Source organism: Lissotriton vulgaris, chromosome 3_1 (assembly GCF_964263255.1).
Source record: "Lissotriton vulgaris chromosome 3_1, aLisVul1.2, whole genome shotgun sequence".
Taxonomy (NCBI): Eukaryota; Metazoa; Chordata; class Amphibia; order Caudata; family Salamandridae; genus Lissotriton; species Lissotriton vulgaris.
Genome location: NC_141689.1, coordinates 1,742,745,048 through 1,742,760,189, shown reverse-complemented (window position 1 = coordinate 1,742,760,189; position 15,142 = coordinate 1,742,745,048). Strand labels below are relative to the sequence as shown.

At 47.0% G+C, this 15,142-nt stretch overlaps 1 protein-coding gene across 1 annotated transcript; it reads right to left on the bottom strand.

The window, feature by feature from the left end:
- Positions 1 to 1,639: 1,639 nt before the first annotated feature.
- Positions 1,640 to 13,811, bottom strand: LOC147728390 (uncharacterized). Its single transcript, XM_086963278.1, has 3 exons — positions 13,359 to 13,811; positions 2,459 to 2,674; positions 1,640 to 1,963 (listed from the first exon to the last, which is right to left on the bottom strand). Exons 1-3 carry the CDS (start codon positions 13,794 to 13,796, stop codon positions 1,679 to 1,681), a joined length of 939 nt encoding a protein of 312 aa, XP_086819404.1. The 5' UTR covers positions 13,797 to 13,811; the 3' UTR covers positions 1,640 to 1,678.
- Between the last annotated feature and the right edge of the window lie 1,331 nt (positions 13,812 to 15,142).

The window sequence follows — 15,142 nt, the reverse complement described above, 5'->3', positions numbered from 1 at the left end:
GTACAAGTTTTTATTGTATGACCTTTGTCTGCTGAGTCATGCTGTGGTGGTGATGAGTGAGAGTGAGGGTGAGTGATGTGTTGATGATGAGTTGTTGAGGGTGAGTGAGGGTGAGGTGTTGAGGGTGAGTGAGGGTGACGTGTTGAGGCTGAGGGTGAGTGGGTGAGGGTGAGTGTTGGTGAGGCGTTGAGGGTGATGTGTTGAGGGTGATTGAGGATGAGTAAGAGTGAGGGTGAGTGAGGGGTTAAGGGTGAGGTGTTGAGTGTGAGTGAAGTGTTGCTGTGGTTGTAAGTGTTTGTGTGTTGTTTTAGTGTGATAGTATGTTGAGGATGAGTGAGGGTGAGTGAGGATGAGTGAGGGTGAGTGAGGGTGAGGTGTTGAGTGTGATTGAGGGTGAGGTGTTGAGGGTGAGTGAGGGTGAGGGGCTGAGTGTTATTGAGGAGTTGAGGCTGAGTGTGGTTGAGGTGTTGTGTGTTATTGAGGATGAGTGAGAGTGAGTGTGAGTGAGAGTTTAAGGGTGAGGTGTTGAGGGTGAGTGAAGTGGTGCAGTGGTGGTAAGTGTTTGTGTGTTGTTTTAGTGTGATAGTGTGTTGAGGGTAAGTGTGGTTGAGGGTAATTGAGGCAGATGTGTTGAGGGTGAGTGAGGGTGAAGTGTTGAGTGTGAGTGAGGATGACGGTGATTGAGGGTGAGGTGGTGAGGGTGAGGGGCTGAAGGTGAGTGAGGGGCTGAGGGGGAGTGAGGGTGAGGCGTTGAGGGTGAGTGAGGGAGAGGTGTTGAGAGTGAGGGTGAGTGAGGGTTTGAGGGTGCGGTGTTGAGGGTCAGCGAGGGTGAGTGAGGGTGAGGTGTTGATGGTGAGTGAAGGTGGGTGAGGGTGATGGTGATGTGTTGAGGGTGAGTGAGGGTGAGGTGTTGAGGGAGAGTGCGGGTGAGGTGTTGAGGGTGAGTGAGTGTAATTGAGGGTGGGTGATGAGTTGAGGGTGAGTGAGTGTGAGTGAGGGTGTGATTGGCAAATGTGAGTGTTTTGCATGTGTGAATTGTTATTTTAATGTAAAGTGTGTTTGTGTTTTTGTATGTTGTTGTTGTAGAATGATGCTGTTGTGGTGGTGTAGAGTGATGTTGGTGTGTTGATGAGTGATGTTAGTGTGGTGCTTCCTAATGCTGTTGTTGTGATGTGTTGTTCTGTGTTGATGATGAGTTGTGCTGTGTTAGTGTTCAACTATTACCACCACAGCATAACTCATCCCAAGAACAGTTGCACTTCTCCCAACAACCTAATTTGTGATGTCCACCAATGCAACACGCAGCAATACCACCTTATCATTCAGCCCCCCCACAGTAACATTGAGCAACAACACAGCATAACTCTGCACCAGCACAGGCGTATTTAGCACAACAACAGTCTCATTCATACATACTACTGTAGTGCGTGCAAGCTACAAAGTATGTGTATTTTGTATATGTTTTTGTAATGTCAAATGGATTGGCTGAATGTTGTATGTGGGTGTGACTATGTTGTATAAATTGAGTGTATTAGTTATAATTTGCCTTTTGTATTGAAAAAATTACCATAGAAGTTGTAAAATTTGTATTCCACACTTTTTTATTTTTGAAAAAAAAACACAAATATTTATTGTTTAACTTTGTACAAAAATAAGATATCCTGGCAACATGCAAATTTTAGTCAGAACATATTTCATCGTCTTTTTCTTTCAGAATCTTTATGATTTTGCCATTACAAAAGACAACTTCAAAAGTTTGTGGCAAAAAATGGACAAGGGCATCCCCGATGTTGTCAACTTCCTCATCTAACATAAACCATTTAATTAAGATCTCGTTTTCGATGGGCATAGATTGATATTCGTCTGTGTTTGTCACTTTTATTGTGATAATACTATTTTGCTCTGTAGAGCTTTCAACACCATAAATTTGAATGTCCATCTTTTCCTCTGGTGGGGCTGTTACCTGTTGAGAGAAAACAAAAGCAACAATTAGTTTTTAAATTTGTATACTTTATGTTTTGTGTAAGGCCTATAGTGGGTGAAAGGGACAGAGTGGTTGAAAGGGACACATTGGGTGAAATGGACTGAGTAGGTGAAAGGGTCCCAGTTGTTGATAGGGTTTGAGTGGGTGATAGGTCGAGAGTGGGTGATAGGTCTAGAGTGGGTGATAAGTCTAGAGTGGGTGATAAGTCTAGAGTGGGTGATAAGTCTAGAGTGGGTGATAGGCCTAGAGTGTGTGAAAGGGCCAGAGTTGTTGAAAGGTCCCGAGTGGGTGAAAGGTCCCGAGTGGGTGAAAGGTCCCGAGTGGGTGAAAGGTCCCGAGTGGGTGAAATGTCCCGAGTGGGTAAAAGGTCCAGAGTGGGTGCAAGGGGCAGAGTGGGTGAAAGGGCAAGACTGGGTGAAAGTCCAAGAGTGGCTGAAAGAGATAATTCCAAAAGGTTTTGTTTGTTGTGCTTACCTCCATTTTGCTATGGCGCGTTGTATTCAATATTTTTTGGCAATTGAATTCATGTACAGTGACGTGAGTCAGGGTAACATATTTGCCAAGATGTATTTTAAATAGTGACGCTTCTCTCCACAGTGTCACTTTTATATCATCAGTTGCATCTTTTATTGTAATCGATTTGAGTGGGGTATCTTGCCCATTGATAAACACAGTCTTTGCGTCCTCTTCCTACACAAAAAGTAAGCATTCTATTAAATAGTGACTGTAAAAACACATATTACTAGTGCATTGTATGAAAGGCAATATAATGTATCATATTTAACGACCCAAATGAACATCCTTTCTAAAAGATTGAATTGTTTTTTTTTTTTTTTTTTTTTTTTTTTGGCAGACCTTTATTGCACATTATTCATATACACAGCGGTGTGCCTACAACCCACTTACGGGGCCGGCCGCAATCAGTGTACCACAGAATGCATACGAGCTGCAATAACGAATTACGGTGTAACAATCACCTGTTCCGACAACGCTTAGCTCATGAAGGCACAACAAACATATTAGTCGCAGTGTATTAAGCACACCAGTGATTCCGGCCGTTCAGCCCCAATGTGATCTCGGTCTTATTTTCAATTGTTACATAAACAAGTCAAACGACAACCGACCCCAACTCCCCCCCACCCTTCCCGGTCCTGGTTCTAGTGAGTACTCCAAGTCCGACATATACAGTGTCCAGAAATTAGGCGGTACAGTAGGCGGCAGAAAAAACATTATTTGGTAGGTATCGTTATATAAGCCTTTCGTCGTTCAACAACCACAGCGGTACTCCAGAAGGCGGGAAGGTATCATCTAGGTCCCAGATCCATGTGAAGACCCCAAGGAACCCCCTCACCCATGCACACAGCATAGTACAGTCGACCCTTCCGCATTCGAGTAGCACTCAATCAGACTCCTGGCCCCCCCCTGACAAGTCAGCGGACGCACTCCTCTCAGTATCAGAATCCGCCAGAGACAACATATAAAGCGTAAACGGTGCCCACACATCTCGCGGGTGGGAACGTTCAGGCAGTTCTTCAAAGTAACAGGTCAGCTGGTCCCTGCAGTAAGCCATGTCATTCAGCCACAGCTGCACATCAGGTGCCCTCCTCCCTCCCCATCCTATAGCAACCCTCCTCTTAGCCAGCTGCAGCGCTAGCACCACAAGCCGTCGCGAGTGCGCTGGTATACCAGAAGCAATACCCAACAGACATAGGCGCACGTCCAGCGTAACATCAATTGACGTCATGACAGTCAGCCTCTCAGTCACCGCCTCCCAGAAGTCATGCACACGCGGACATCCCCAGGCCAGGTGTACGAAGTCGGCATCATCAACACCACACCGGACACAGTGAGCATCAGCCCGAAGGCCATATCTAGCCAGCTGAACCGGGGTGTAATACCACTGATGTAGAAATTTATAATGCAGAAGGCGGAAGTTGCCATTTATCACATACCCCCCAGTCATGTTACAACATTCATTCCATTCGTCATCAGTCAGAGGTTCTGGTAGGCTCCTATCCCATCGTGCTCTAGCCAAGACCGCCCCCCCTCCCTCATCTTCCTGCGCAGCTTTATACAGTTTAGAGAGCAATTTGGTCCTGTCTTTAGCAGTGTAGAGAAGCTGTAATGCCCCGAGCGTCAACGGCTCCGCCGGGTACGTTGGGTACAAATCTCTTATTGCTGCCCGCAATCGAGCATAGACAAAGGTAGACATACCTGTATTAGATGAGCGAGCTGTCATGGACTGCAAAGAGAGAAATGACGCCCCTGGAAAGAGGTCGCCCATTGATTGTATACCAGCTTCCCTTAAAACCTGTAATCCTCCAATCTCACCAGACACTGAAACATCGGAGTGATAGAGTAGCGGCATAGCCGGGGCATATAATGGCAGCCTGGCAGCCCGTCTACCAAGGCCCTCCCAGGCAGTCACCGTGACCCTCACAGTATCAATCTCACCCTTTTCGAAAACCGAGTGTTTATTCCCAATCATGGCCCTCAGTGGATATGGCAACACCGCACTCGCCTCGAGGGCAACGTGTGGAGTATATGGTGGAGCGTTCATCCAGTAACTCGCAAAATGCGCCTGTGCGCAGAGATAGTATAATTTCATGTCCGGCAGGGCGAACCCTCCCAGTGCATACGGTTTGACCAATATTTCCCAAGTCACCCGTGGTTTCTTGCCGGCCCAGGTGAGAGTTATCAAGAGAGACCTCAGTCTCGCGAAAAAATGTGACTTCAACGGGACAGGAATGTTCACAAAAAGATAAAGGAATTTCGGCAGCACCACCATTTTAATTAAGGAGATTCGATCCGCCAGTGTCAGAGGGAGACGAGTCCAGCGCGCCACCTGATCTTCCAACTTAGAGATGGCAACGCCATAGTTAGCCCGAATGACTTCCTGACAGTCCCTGTGTACCCAGATGCCCAGGTATCTAACCGCCTCCGTTGCCCATTCCAGAGGGAATTCCAGTGGGATTCGGTTAGTCGCGTCCGTGAGCGGTAATACTATAGACTTGTCCCAATTTATGGTCAGTCCTGAGTGCCGACCAAACCTAATGAATTCACGGAGAATATTATCCAGATGGAGTACCGGGTCCCTGACATACAGGACCATGTCGTCAGCGTACATTGATATGGCCAGCGATCTAAGAGGAAATTTCAGCGCCGCTTCTGCATATCTCTGCCTCAGAATACAGGCCAAAGGCTCCATCATGATAGCAAATAGTAACGGTGACAGAGGGCAGCCTTGCCTCGTCCCCCTCTGTATTGGAAATGAGGAAGACACGTGACCGTTGACTCTAACTCTGGCCGTGGGCGCAGTGTACAAGAGGGCAATAAGTGATGTAAAAAAGAATGGCACCCCCATCCGGTGTAGGACAGTCAACATATACTTCCAGGCCACTGAGTCGAAGGCCTTGGCTGCGTCAAGCAGGACAGCGGCGGCAGCTAGCTCTGGTTTAAGCAGGTGTAGCACAGCAAACAGTGCCCTTAAGTTGTGCGTAGTGGATCTGAGGGGAATGAATCCCGATTGATCCGGCAGCACCATGACTGGCAGAAGTAAACGCAATCTCGTGGCTAACACTTTGGCAATGATTTTTACGTCGTGTTCATAAGAGAAAGGGGACGATACGAATCGCACTTATTTGGTGGTTTCCCTGGTTTAGGCAGTGCCACCAACAGCGCCTCTCTCATAGTCGCAGGAAGTCGTCCACACTCAAACGCTTCCTCTAAGACCTGTGCCAGTTGTGGAATCAGCAAATCTGCATACGTTTTATAAAATTCGGAGGGCAGACCATCCGTGCCAGCCGCCTTTCCATTCGGGAGCGCTGCTATCGCTTCTCTAAATTCCGCTTCCGTAATATGATGCATTAAGAATTCCTGCTGCCCCCTGGACAGCCACACCAAGGCGACACCCTCTAAGTATTGATCCACTTCCTCCTCGTCCGCCGTGTCCCTATGTTCATAGAGGTGCGCATAATGCTTCGAGAAGCAGGCTAAAATACCCTCCGTATCCGTCACCACACGCCCTTGATCTTCTATCTCTTGCACCGTGCAGTGGCGTGCCCAAGGATCCCTAATTCGTTCCGCAAGCCCCTTCCCCGGCCTACCTCCTTCGCCATAATACCTAGCTGTAGCACGTTTGGACAGGAATTTCACCTCCTGCTCTGCCAATTCGTTATATTCAGTCACCTTTGATCGAATGTCTGCCAGTATCGTGCCCTCCGCACCCCCCTCCAGTCGCCGCTCTAGGGACAACAACTCTCTTTCCAGTCTGGTCATAGAGTCCCTGATGGACGTGAGCACCCCTGACCTCAGCCCAATACATGCTCCTCTCACCGTCACCTTAAAGGCCTCCCATACCGTACTCATGCTGTCAACAGACCCCACATTCTTCACAAAAAACTCCTCAATTATTTGTCGCAATCGCTCAGACAACACCTGATCGGTCAGCACTCCAGGTGAGAGTCGCCAGGTGAAAGGGGCGGGGGTATGAGTTGGGAGCTGCAGTACCAGAGTAACAGGCGCATGATCAGAAATAGTACGAGGCAGATGTTCAGCACTCACCACCCAACCACTCACATCCCGAGTTGCTAGCCAGTAATCTAATCTCGACCATGTATCGTGTGCCGACGTATAGCAAGTTCCCTCCCGCTTGGTCGGATTACGTAATCTCCATACATCCAGCAGTTGTAGCCCATTCATACCCTCGCATATCGCATCCAACGCTTTCTTGCGCACTGTAGGTCTGTCCTGTTTCTTGTCTAAATCTGAATCCAGCGTAACATTCCAGTCCCCCCCACAAAGGATAGCCGATGGTGCAAGCCGGTAAAGTTTGTTCCATAGCGTCACATAGAACTCAGGATCATCAACATTAGGTCCGTACACATTGAGTAGAGTGAGCAGCGTACCACATAATTTACCCTGCACAATGACATATCTCCCATCCAGGTCAATCTCTGCATGTGTCACTTCGAAAGGAATATTACGTTTTATCAGAATCATCACCCCCCTTGCGTAAGAAGAGTAATTCGTAGCCAGTCGCACCCCCGCCCACTGTTTGCCCACCAGTTCAGCCGCCTTGCCCCGAAGATGCGTTTCTTGTAGAAACACTACCTGCGCACCATGCCTATTCAGAAAAGCAAGCATTTGCCTAGTCTTTTGCGGCCTATTGAGACCCCGCACATTCCAAGTAACACATGTGATTTTACCCCCCCTATCCATATCGCCAATCCTCCAAGCCTCCCATGTACCAATAGACCTGCCCCTGCTCCCGCCTTATTGACCAACCCGCCGCAGTCCCCAACCCGGCAGTGACATGATGTCCCCCGGAACAAAGGGTGATCCTCAACCTGAAGTTCGAAACACAGTTCATCGGTGGCTCAGATCCCACATCCTGGACCAGAAATAAAAACAATCTCCCAACAAACCCCAAGGTCCCATCCCCCACCCCGCCACCCACTTCAGCGTCCCCAATTTGCCAAAGCCATCCCAAACCCCCCCCCTTCACAAACCCCAACAATTCGAACAATAGTGTGTGGGGATCTCCCATATCGGGGGGCGTAGCGGCACACTACTCTCGCCAGGAATGACGAGAGTGTAGACCAAACTCAAGAACGACATCCTCGCCCCTGCAGCCCTGATCCCGTGACCTTGCCATCCAGCATTCAACTATCAAACAGCAGCACAGTGCCAGGGGCGCCCCTGACGTCATCATGACCAATGAAACAACACATGCCCAGCTGAGCGTGCTACCAATGGGTAATGATGCAGCCCTGGCGCATTTTCCTCCAAGCCCAACTACCCCCTGCCATGCCTTCCACTGCGCTCGCGGGAGGAATAGTTCAGCAAATAGCAATGCAGCATCAGTCAGAAAGTCCCCACCTGCCATCATGTCCTTCTCACCATAGCATACATGGTATGAGTCTAAGGCATTACAGGGACCAGTGGACCCCACAATCAGGCAACGTCAACCAAATGTAGAGCAGTGGAAGTGACATAGCGCAGTGATCAGTGACGGCGCCCCCGCCGCGGCCAGCAGCTCCTATCAGTTCAAGCGACCTCATCCTGCCTCTCCTCTTCATCATCCCGTCGTCCGTTCGGCTCTTTAGCCCGTTTTTTCAATTTTTTGGCGTAGTCCATAGCCGCCTTAGGGGAAGAAAAAATCTTATTGTCTGCAGGAGGTCCGATCCGGAGACGTGCGGGATATAACATGGCATATGCTACGTTCTCAGCTCTCAGCATCTGTTTTACCGTGGCAAATTCTTTACGAGCTGTCTGTACCGCCATGGTGAAGTCAGGATAGAACTCAAGTTTGTTACCCTGGTATTCAATGGAGCCTTTTTCCCTTGCAAGACGCAGAATAGTATCCCGGTCCCTATAATTCAGAATTCTGGCCACTATTGGACGCGGCGGCGCCCCAGGCGGTGGTCGTTTGGCCAGGGAGCGGTGGGCACGTTCCACTATAAAGACACGGGACAGGTGGTCAGCCCCAAATATGTCTATGAGCATTCGTTCCATGTAGTCCTCCATGCGTCCTACATTCGTTGATTCCGGCAGGCCCGTGACCCTTACGTTGTTCCTTCTGGACCTCCCTTCCAACTCCTCGTTCTTCGCTTGTATGACCGCCAAAACCCTTTCCATATTAAACACTTTAGATGAGACTGTGGCTAGACCGTCCTCCGTGGCAGAGACTCTCTGCTCCACTTCCCCCATCCGCTCGTTTTGGCGGTCAAATTGCGTCGCCATTTGGTCGAGGCGGTGATTTACTGATTCCATTGTGCCTTCAATTGATTGTAGGGTCTTTTGCATGGCCACCAATGTGGATTCCAAATTCGGGGCACCCCCCACAGCCCCCCCTTGGTCTGCGTCAGCGGGCGTCTGGGAAGACGTGAGCGCAGTTTTCTTGGCTTCAAAGGTGATCTTTGGTTGGTTCCTCTCCGGTCTGCCCATGGTGATATACAGGACAACCCAGGCAAAGGTGCAGATTTAAATGGTAGGGTGGCCCTAGTGCATATACTAGCTTTTCTACACCAGTTCCAACCACCCGTAGCGCTCCTTATCGCAATGGCAGTAGGTCTTCTGCGTTCGGCGGGAAAGAAACATACACCCCAGGACGGTCTCCAATGTTCTTACAGCCCTCCTGCAGCCCAGGAAGTCGGTGCTCGCTAAGTATCACACGTGCACAATGCTAATGTCATGAGCCTTGTGCACCCCTCTCGCCAGCTCTCCTATGCAGGTTAGTGGTCACTAGGCACATATAGCGCCGGTCGAAGGTCAATGCTTACTGCACCCAGGGATCAGGCACTGTAAAATGGCGGGCGCCCTGCAGGCCACCAGGCATCCAGCAAAAGCAATCACCGAAGCAGCTCGTTAGCGACCAGGGCCATGCAGCATCACACCCCCAGGCGATTGCCCACTCACTAGGCACAGCGTCGCCGCTCCGCCTCGCTGTGGATCCCCTCGCCCTGCCCCCACCAGCCTCAGATTGCGTGGCGCAGCCCAGCCAGGCCCGGCGCCACCTCCGCAGCCCCGGGCTTGCGTAGCGCCCCGCCCCACTCACCGATGCCAGCAGGGCCGGGTCCGGGCCGTTTTCCGCTCCGCCTCCGCCTCAGGGTCACGCCGCCAGCAGACCTCGCCGTCGTGGGGACCTCAAAGGACCCAGCGCTCACGCCCGCAGGGCCGCACTCGCAGGGATCAGCCGAGTTCCCAGCCCGGGCCGGCTCCTCCAGCAGCGGGCTGGCTCCTCCGCGAAGCGCGATGTCTCCGCTAGCAAGTGCCGGCCCAGCGCGGCTCCGTTCCAGGAGCGCTGAATGCAGCCTCAGGCGACAGGAACTGATGGTATCAGCAAGCTCCGGACGACAGCGGGGATTCCTCAGTCCAGGTACAGGGCACAGGTTAGCGATTTTGAAGGATTAATGGACGGATTTTTGTTGGTCTAGACAGAGCCTCACGCAGGTGCGGCCATCTTGTCCGGCGCCCTCTAGCGCCCCAAAAAGATTGAATTGTTTATTGCAAAAAATGGCTTTGTAGAGAGTACTTGTGTTTGTAGTATACACCAAAGCACTGCCATCTTATAGTTTTCAAAACTCGTACTTGCTACTATGTGTGAAGAGTGTATAATTCTATTTTTTTTGAGTTAGTTATTGAAGTTACTAAAGGTGTAATGTGTGTGTAAGTCAACTATGCATTTTTTAAGTAGACATGATGACATGAGTGAGGGTGAGGGTGAGTTATTGAGTGTGAGGTGTTGAGTGTGAGTGAGTGAGGGTGAGGAGTTGATGGGGAGTGAGGGTGAGTGAGGATGAGGTGTTACGTGAGGGTGAGGGTGAATGTAAGTGAGGGTGAGTGAGGGTGAGGGTGAGTGAGGGCGAGAGGGTGATGGTGAGAGATTGAAGGTGAGTGAGGGTGAGAAGTTGAGGGTGAGTAAGGATGAGGGTGAGTGTGAGTGAGGCTGAGTGAGGGTCATTTAGGGTGAGGGGTTGAGGGTGAGTGAGAGTGAGTGAGTGTTGAGGGTGAGAGATTGAGGGTGATTGATGTTGAGAAGTTGAGGGTGAGTAAGGATGAGGGTGAGTGTGGGTGAGTGAGGGTGAGTGATTGAGTGAGGGTGAGGTGTTGAGGGTGAGTGAGGGTGAGGGTGAGGCTGAGGTGTTGAGTGAGAGTGAGGTTGACTGAGGAGTTGAGGGAGAAGGGTTAAGTTTTTGAGGGGGAGGTGTTGATGGCTAGTGAGGGTGAGTGAGGGTGAGGAGTTTAGTGTGATTGAGGGTGAGTGAGATTGAGGGTGAGTGAGGCGTTGAGGGTGAAGTGTTGAGGGTGAGGTGTTGAGGGTGAGTCAGGGTGACGTTTTGAGGGTGAGTGAGGGTGACTAAGGGTGAGGCATTGAGGTAAACACAGTGTTTGCGTTCTCTTCCTAAACCAAAAGTAAGCATTGTATAAAATAGTGACTGTAAAAACACATATTACTAGTGCGTTGTATGAATGGCCATATAATGTATTATATTTAGCGACCCAAATGAACATCCTTTCTAAATGATAGCAATATTTATTGCAAAAAATGGCTTTGTAGAGAGTACTTGTATTTGTAGTATACAGCAAAGCGCTGGCATATTATAGTTTTCAAAACTCGTACTTTCTACATAGAGTGAAAGAGTGTATAATGCGATTTTTTTTAGCTTGTTAATGAAGTTACTAAAGGTGTACTGTGTGTGTAAGCCAACTATGCATTTTTTTAGTAGACATGATGACATGAGTGAGGGTGAGGGTGAGGGTGAGTGATTGAGGGTGAGGTGTTGAGGGTGAGTGAGGGTTAGGGTGAGTGAGGGTGGGGTTGAGGGTGAGTGAGGGTGAGTGAGGATGAGGTGTTACGTGAGGGTGAGTGTGAGTGAGGCTGAGTTAGGGTGAGGGGTTGAGGGTGAGTGAGAGTGAGGGAGTGTTGAGGGTGAGAGATTGAGGGTGAGAAGTTGAGGGTGAGTAAGGATGAGTGTGAGTGTGGGTGAGTGAGGGTGAGTGATTGAGTGAGGGTGAGGTGTTGAGGGTGAGGCTGAGGTGTTGAGGTGTTGAGTGAGAGTGAGGGTGACTGAGGAGTTGAGGGAGAAGTGTTGACTTTTTGAGGGGGAGGTGTTGAGGGCTAGTGAGGGTGAGTGAGGGTGAGTGAGTGGGAGGTGTTGAGGGTGATTGAGGGTGAGTGAGATTGAGGGTGAGTGAGGCATTAAGGGTGAATTGTTGAGGGTGAGGTGTTGAGGGTGAGTGAGGGTGAGGTGTTGAGGGTGAGTGAGGGTGAGAAGTTGAGGGTGAGTAAGGATGAGGGTGAGTGAGGGTGAGTGATTGAGGTTGAGGCGTTGAGGGTGAGGCTGAGGTGTTGAGGTGTTGAGTGAGAGTGAGGGTGAGTGAGGAGTTGAGGGAGAAGGGTAGAGTTTTTGAGTGGGAGGTGTTGAGGGCTAGTGAGGGTGAGTGAGGGTGAGTGAGGGGGAGGTGTTGAGGGTGATTGAGGGTGAGTGAGATTGAGGGTGAGTGAGGCATTAAGGGTGAATTGTTGAGGGTGAGGTGTTGAGGGAGAGTGAGGGTGAGGTGTTGAGGGTGAGTGAGGGTGACTGAGGGTGAGGCATTGATGTAAAGACAGTCTTTGCGTCCTTTTGGTAAACCCAAAAAGAACCATTCTATAAAATAGTGACAGTAAAAACACATAGTACTAGTGCGTTGTATGAATGGCAATATAATGTATTATATTTCACGACCCAAATGAACATCCTTTCTACCAGATTGCATTATTTTTTGTAAAAAATGGCTTTGTGGAGAGTACTTGAATTTGTAGTATACCCCAAAGCACTGGCCTATTATATTTCCCAAAAATCTTATTTTCTACATAGTGTGAAAGAGTGTATAATGCAACATTTTTTGAGCTTGTTAGTGAAGTTACTAAGGGCCCGATGTAGGTAAATCCCATTTACCTATTTTGAAATACCGAATCCTACCGATTCGGTATTTCAAAATCGGTAAATGGTATGTAGGTCCCAACATCTGGATTCGTTAACGAATCCTTAACAATTCTTTAATTACCGATTCGGTAAATACCGAATCGCTAATGCCCATTCATTCCTATGGGCTTTGAAGCCCATAGGAATGATTAGGCATTACCGATTCAGTATTTACCGAATCGGTAATTAAAGAATTCAGAAGGGTGCAGGGGGTGTCACTTTGACACCCTCTGGCACCCCCAAAACAGGCACAGGTGCCATGTGGCAAGCATACCTGCCCTAAGGGCAGGTCTGCCTGTCACATGACATAGGTGTGCATGCACACATGTGCATGCACACCGGAATCGGTATTTTACCATGGATTTGTATTCCATGGTAAAATACCGATTCTGTAAGCCATGTGCAGAAGGTACATTGCCTACCTACATTGCATTTTCGGTAATTTTACCGAATCGGTAAATATTACCGAATCGGTAATTATTTTACCGATTCGGTACATATTACCGAATCGGTAAATTTACCGATTCGGTAATGATACAGATTCGCTAAAGTTACCGAAAATGTGCCCCTACATCTCAATAGCCCTTTACCGATCGGAAACGGCCGAAAATCGGTATTTTCGGCCGATTGGGATCGGTAAAGGGCTACCTACATCGGGCCCCTAAATGTGTAATTTGTGTGTAAGCCAACTATGCATTTTTTTAGTAGACATGATGACATGTTTGCGTTCATACTTCTGGCACATATTGTCCCTGAAACAGTCATAAGACTAGTTAGACTTGCAATTTAAAAAAGTAAAAAATACATAAGATATGTCATTTACAATACTAATAAGTCCAACTTTTCAAATGCGAGACAATGTTTTTTTTTAGTTGACATGATGACATGTTTGTGTTCATACTTACGGCAATTATTGTCCCTGAAACGGTCATCAGACTGTTTAGACTTGCCCGTTTTATTTCCTTGATGGGAGAAGCCGATGGTGCAGGCGGATGCAAAATGTTGTTTGCTTGTTGGATCAGGCCCTCCTCAATTGTCATTGCGGGAAATTTGGTTACTTTAGTTTGCTTTGTAATTAAAATTGTTTTGTTTTTGATAATAAAGTTTCGTATCAGTAGTCCACAGTTAGTTTTAGTTTGCTCATATAAATTTTCTTGGTAACAAGTACATTTTATTGTTCCAGTTTTATCTGCTAAAGCCAAATGGAATAAAATTTTCTGCTCTTGTTTAGCATTTTTGTAAGTAGTTTTCCCTGAGCAGTTGATGACATTAACTCTTATGGGTTTCTGGTATGGTTTGTTGTCATCGGTATTAATGTTCATTATTTCTTCAATAGACATCATCTGAAATAGAAAATGTGATATAACATGTTAAATACAAACCCATATTGCTTTATGATCACTGTAATAGCATTCTAAAGTACCATAGTTGTGTAGTTGGTCATTTGTATATATAGGATCTAAAATGGATTGGTAGTTAGTTGTGTAACTGTTAATGAGTTGTTGACATTGTAATTTTGTTTCAAAGAATCCAAGTAATTGCTTGCTGTTTGCATTTTGTTGAGATACATCCACATTGAAATCCCCTATAATAATCAATTTGTGTGTGGGGTAAAAATCCGTAATATTTGTGATGAAATCAAAAAGAGAAGTTATACTTTTTAGGGGTGGTTTGTATAAAATAATAATAAGGTAATCTGTGTTATCAATCTGTACAGTAAAATGTAAAATGTCTATCCCTTCAAGTGTCTCATAAATAGGCAATATAAATAAATCTTTTTTGTAGTACATAATCATTCCATGGTTTGTGTTGTATGTATGAAATTTATCAAATATAATGTGATGGTATTGTTCTATCGTGAAATCATTAGCTGTAGCATTTCTTGTAGTGTTGATCTCAGTTAAGCAAATAATGTCTGCTTCTAATATATTCCTATCCGCTACCATAGATGAAAAAATTTTCTGTAGTGATCTTATATTGTGTGCAATGATATTGAAATGTGCACTGTATGTATGTAACTGTGGGATATGTATTTCAAGTGGCATTTCTGTCCTTAATCTGTGCATTTCCTCATTAACTTGTGGATGTACTAAAATTTTACGTTCATCAAAATTGTGTACATATACATTTTGTATTGATTTTGCCCTGCTAATAGCAACATAATGCAAATGATGAATCTTGCTGTTATTAAAGTGTATATAAAGTGGTTCGAGAGTTGCACCTTGTGTGCGATGTATAGTGCGTGCTGATGCTTGGCGTAAAGGAAATTGCTTCCGTATAATGGTAATAAATTTTTTAGTGTATTGGAAATGTCTAGCTATAGCATGTATTGGTGTCCATGTATTTTGTATTTGTGAATGAAATAAGTGTTTATATTGTTGTCTGGTTGTTTGTCCTATAGTGGGATTGTCAAATAACAACCAAACAATAATAGGTGTATTGTTAATCAATTCAACTAATTGTACAACACCAGTTGCGCCATTTGTTAAACCATCATTGACATCCACATTGCAACTTAAATCATAACGAAGTTGTAAGGCAATGTGTAATGTATGTGAAAGGCCCATTGTTTTCTGTGGATCTTTGGGCAGTTGCTTAAGAATAGTTTTTTTCACATTTTCAGACAAATCAGAACTGACGGTATCGCTTGCTACTGTTATGTAGACTGGATAATCTTTGCAATGTTGTT

Coding starts and splice junctions, on each gene's coding strand:
- LOC147728390 (XM_086963278.1), bottom strand. CDS start 13,796: ATGATGTCTATTGAAGAAATAATGAACATTAATACCGATGACAACAAA. Junction 2,675..13,358: donor TTTCAGGGACAATAATTGCC/GTAAGTATGAAC, acceptor CTTTTTGTGTAG/GAAGAGGACGCAAAGACTGT. Junction 1,964..2,458: donor CGCGCCATAGCAAAATGGAG/GTAAGCACAACA, acceptor TTCTCTCAACAG/GTAACAGCCCCACCAGAGGA.